This window comes from Limulus polyphemus, unplaced genomic scaffold (genome assembly GCF_000517525.1).
Source record: "Limulus polyphemus unplaced genomic scaffold, Limulus_polyphemus-2.1.2 Scaffold7598, whole genome shotgun sequence".
Classification (NCBI taxonomy): Eukaryota; Metazoa; Arthropoda; class Merostomata; order Xiphosura; family Limulidae; genus Limulus; species Limulus polyphemus.
In genome coordinates this window covers 23,600-28,976 of record NW_013673208.1, presented here as the reverse complement: position 1 = coordinate 28,976, position 5,377 = coordinate 23,600, and the positions used below count along the sequence as shown (strand labels likewise).

The 5,377-nt window shown below is 36.8% G+C and overlaps 1 protein-coding gene across 1 annotated transcript in view; it reads left to right on the top strand.

Moving 5' to 3' along the window:
* The first annotated feature begins 3,495 nt into the window (after window positions 1-3,495).
* LOC106474722 (transcription factor LBX1-like) overlaps window positions 3,496-5,377 on the top strand; it is an 11,808-nt gene continuing 9,926 nt past the window's right edge. The window contains exon 1 of the mRNA XM_013935413.1: window positions 3,496-3,718. Within this exon, the coding sequence (XP_013790867.1) occupies window positions 3,496-3,718 (223 nt within the window). The remainder of the gene's footprint in view (window positions 3,719-5,377) is intronic.

The window sequence follows — 5,377 nt, the reverse complement described above, 5'->3', positions numbered from 1 at the left end:
AGCTTAGTGGCTTTTCAATACCATACCTAGAACGCATTTTCTCCTCCTCCAACCAACGATCTGTTTCAAGTATATACAGAAATATAACATTGGAGAGCAGCTACGATAAACAGATTATTAATGGTAACCTCTTGACCTTTTGTAATAGTTTCAGCTAACCTCCAATGGTGTTCCAATGTCTACGGCAGTTAATCATGTAATTAATTCAATAACCTGTGTATGTGTTATGTCTAATCAATATTTTTAATGTTCTTTATTACACGTTTATAGTGAAGTACTTTTCGTCACTTAACGAAGGAAATGGAGAGTTTAGAAGTTTTTAACCATAGAAACAGTACAGAGATTTTGAAATACCTGGAACCAAATAAAAAATTTGGGTTCAAGGATTTTTACTGTGGTAAACAGTCAGAAATAAGTTAAATTAGTTGTGTGTAATGTGTTGTATGCCAGAAATAAACTTTAAGTTGCTGATAACCGTGTTACTAGGCTTTCAATGAATCATAATAAAAACAAATTTGTCACACCCGTAGTTAGATGTGTAATGCTATTACCACTGGAGGTGCTGGGCTAGCGGAAATTGTGGTTATCTCCGCCGGTGACAGAATTCAGTTGACAGAGAAGAGACAGTCGGGAGCCGATGGGGGTAGTGTTGACAACATATACAATATAAAAAGGGACTGCCAGGATGTGCTTGGCCAATAAAGCTCTTTCTGAAGGTAATTAGTTCCGTTAGGTGCCATTTTAGTCCAAGAAAGTAAACGGAAAATCGGTTAAAAGGCAAGACCCGGAACATCCTAGGAAAACAGCTTTAATCATGTGAGTATGTGACCCTTCTTCGTTTAAACTGCATACGCCCAGCAAATTCCATCAAACTCTAGGCCATCATCGACTCATTTCCAGTTTCATGAATCCTGGACAGCTGCGTGAATGGAATGTACGCGGACTCTCTGAGTTTTCTTTTCATTAGCCATAGGCTACTGCTCACGGAGTTTCTTGCCAGAAGAAAGACTGAGATGAAAGTGTAAACAGACAACTTATATTGTGGTTGATGAAATTCTTCACTCAGAGGTTTTTATCAATAAAATATGCACGTAGCACGATGAAATTGAACAAAAAGAAGTTTACTTGGGAAAAGAGATCGCGTTTTTCGAATTATTTAAAAATAAAGTTTTTTATAGATTAATGAAATACACAAGGAACACAAAGAAAGTTAAAAATGTTAATTTAATTATGTGGTTGGCTATTTTACTGGTTCGCCAATATTAGATATACACGACTGTTTATTCTAAATTTAATATGGAAGTAGTATTTAACTTATGTTATGTGAGAGTTAAGGTTATTTTCAGATGCGATAATTATGACAACTTTGCTTACGTAACTGTTTACGAACCATTTGTTGTGTAGTTCAATTGTTGTGAATTGACGTCATGCTACTCGAACCTTCTGATTTTTTTCTCAATGCTTGAAGTGAGTATTGTTAGATCTTAATCTCGTAGTTTTTAGAAAGCTCTAGGTCTCAGTCGAGAACTGTATATATATAGACGACCAAGTTCGTGCAAGTAAGCAAATTAGTGAAAGTGAAAGTAAGATAAAATAACTGAGAGATATAATCAAAGAGATTTAGACCGTGTTTGTCAGTTTAGCCATGTATAGTGGCGACTTTTAAAACGTAATTATCACAGATGGTACTGTAATAACATAGTATAGAAGAATAATTCATCTTTTCAAATGGGTTCTAAGGTAACTGAATCAGCCTGTGTGGACTTTTGACGAAAAGAAACGATTATTTAAAGCTCTGGATACAGCTGTAATGATTAACTGTCTAATGAACATTTGTATTACGTTTTACTTCTTTTGAATATATCATTTTAAAACAAGTAGATTGTGTGCTGTCCATTTATTGTTGAAATGTATCGCCAACAAGTCACAGACACCTACTGTAATGAATCCTGTTAACACATACTTAAAAACTTGACACTGGCGAGGCAGCCAGGATTATATAGTTGTAAACGGCGGTAGAAGTAGACAGCAGAAATAGGCCTATATATGCACAGCTGTAGTGGTGGCGAAAATATTGTAGATATTACAACTGCGCTATATAACCATGTCCCCTGACTTTGATAAGTGGATAGAGAGAGGTGAGCGGCTTGGGCTCAAAGATAGCGATCTACGAGAGTTTATTAAGCAACAACAAAAACTAGAAAGAGAAGAGTGTCAACAGTGATGAGAGGAAGAAAGGATAATAATACAAATAGAGAAAAAAGAAAATGGGAGAAAAGAGAGACTGGAAATAGAGAGAATAACAGCACAAAAAGAGAGAGAAGAAAATGAGAGAAAGGGGAGATTAGAAATAGAGAGAATAAGAGCACAAATTGAGGAAGAAGAAAAGTGATGCTAGAAATAGAGAGAATAAAAGCACAAATTGAGATCGCAAAGCTCAGCCAACAGAAAGACAAAGGAACCAGGAATGAAAATGGAGTCAGGGCCAGCCAACCCAAGCTGTTCAAATGTGATAAACAGAAAGACGACATAAGTGCTTTTTTGGAGAGGTATGAACGATTTGTCCAAAGTCAGAACTGAGACAAATGCGACAGAGCAATCTGTTTCAGCCGACTTCTCACAGGAAAAGGTCTACAAATGTATGCAGCCATGACATCAGAAATTACCATGGACTATGACAAGTTAAAGGTTGCGTTACTGAAACACTATGACCTACCAAGAAAGGCTTTCGCCAGAAATTCAGAAAAGCTAAACGTGACACTGGAGAAACTGAATTTCAGTTTGTGGCACATCTACACTGATACTTCACAAGATGGACTGACATTCCCAAGTATGAAGATAGTTTTGAAGGACTGACAGATCTAATAATATGTGAACAGTTCATGATCACTTGCTCAAATGACATGTCATTGTTCTTAAAGGAGAGAACACAAAAAAGACGTGGGCGAGATGATCAAGCTAGCAGAACAGTATATGGAAGCCCATGGAGGGAGTATAACTGGCAAGTCCAATAATAATCTGTTAAAGTCGAAACCAGGGGTGAATGACCAGAAGCAGGATGCTACCAAAGGTGACAAGAAGTCGAAAAACAGAAGGGAGAAGATATACTTTGTTTGTTATAAAATGGGGGCACATTGCAAGTGAGTGCAAGTCTGTCACCAACAAGCAACAGTAGAAATCTCAATGGAAAGGGAAGAGATGCTATCCTTTTTATAAAATGGGGAACATTGCGAGAAAATGCAAGTCTTCCACCAACAAGCAGTAACATAAATTTCAATATATAGCAGAGATAGCCCTGGCAAGAAATAAGAAAAGAGTGACTGACACCATGGATGTCACTGCCAGAAGAAACAAAGTGGAAATAACACGTCAGAATTACGTCAAGAAGGAAGTGCTAGAACCATGATTAAACAGTGCATGACTGGTGCTCAGCTCAAGTTAGCAAATAGATGAACAGTACCATTAGTGATTGGAGCATATGACAAACATAGAGAGATGCCAACAAATCCCAACATGACAGTACGTGAAGGCTATGTTAGGAACAAAAAGGTGAAAATCCTAAGAGACACTGGCTGCAGCACTGTACCAATGAGAACCAGTCTTGCATCTTCTGGCCAGCTAAATCTCATGACGAAATTCGACTCCGAATCTATGGACAGCCCAGAGGCTATCATGGCAAAATTAGACAGAGCCAATTTCTTTTCCAAGATTGGCCTCAGTAAAAGTTATTGGCAGATCCTGATGGAGACAGGATCTAAAGAGATCTTTTGTGACACCAGATGGATGTTACCAGTTTAAGATGATGCCATTTGGGTTAGTCAAATCAGCAGCAACATTCAACTGCCTGATGAGGAAGATGTTGCATTAAACCACCGACAAAGAGCATAATGTAGACAATATTCTAACCCACAAAGCCAGGTGGAAATGACAAATAAAGAGACTTAGAGAGCTGTTCAGACAACTGAAGGCAGCAGGTCTTACCATTAGACAATCTTAGTGCTGCATTGGTTATTCTGTGCTGAACTTTGTTGGACACAAGGTGGTCAACAAACAGATTACCATACAAGAAGAGTAGCAAACCCACATACAAGTTCCAATTACCAAAGAGCAAGTCAGATCATTTTAGGGGGTTAGCAGGATGCTACGGAAGTTCATCCTAAACTACACTGAAGTTGCTGCACCATTGACTGACCTGACCAAGAAAGGCCTACCCAACTAGGTGAAGTAGGAACACTCACAGGAGATGGCATTCCATAAGCTGAAGAACATGGTAGGAAATTTGTCAATACTTAGAATGCGAGACTTCAACAAACTCTTCATCATTCAGGCCGATGCTTCAGACATACTCCTACAAGATCAAGATGGACTGTTTTCAGTCATGTACATAAATAAAAAGTTGTCGGGTAGTGAGAAGAACTACTCTGTGATCATATGAGAGTGTTTGGCCATCAGCACCTTGTGTACATCCAGAGGTGAAAAAGTGACAGTTTACGGATCATGAGGTGGGCTCTTTTTCTCCAGAACTATCGATTCCGCATTGAGGCCATCGAGGAGACTACAAATTAGTGCAGACTGTATGAGTAGACTTTGTGTATGAGTTGAAAACAGTTTTTGTATATAATATAAACAAATATTTTAAATGTTTTTCTTGAAGAGGGAATTATTATTAGATATAAATGATTGTTCACTGTAAGTTTAATGGAAGAATAATATTTAGTTTATATTGTGTGAGCATTACAGTAAGTTATTTTAGAAGCAATAGTTATGGCAAGTTTGCTTATGTAACTTTTACCCATAAGTTCTGAGAATTATTTGATCATATGTTGTTCAAACAATTTGATAATATAAATAACGTCATCCACTACTGTGTCTGACTTGTCCACGACGTGTCATTGACATATTACTATATATTTTTCTTTACTTTTACCCATAAGTTCTGAGAATTATTTGATCATATGTTGTTCAAACAATTTGATAATATAAATAACGTCATCCACTACTGTGTCTGACTTGTCCACGACGTGTCATTGACATATTACTATATATATTTTTTTTACTTCTACCCATAAGTTCTGAGAATTATTTGATCATATAGTTTTGGTTGCGGTTTATTTGATCATATAGTTTTGGTTGCGGTTGATGAAATATACGACGAAAGAAAAGGAAATTGTGTCTTCACGTGAGACAAGTCGTGTCATTTTTGGATTACGTGCTTTACGTAAAAATGAAGTTTTTTATTGAGATTAATAAAATACACATTTGTATTCATATGAAACAAATCGTGTTAGTTTCGAGTTACATGAATAGTATTTTATCCTATATTTCTATATAAATGAAAACGTAAGACAAACTAAATACACCACCTTGAACTTTGTAC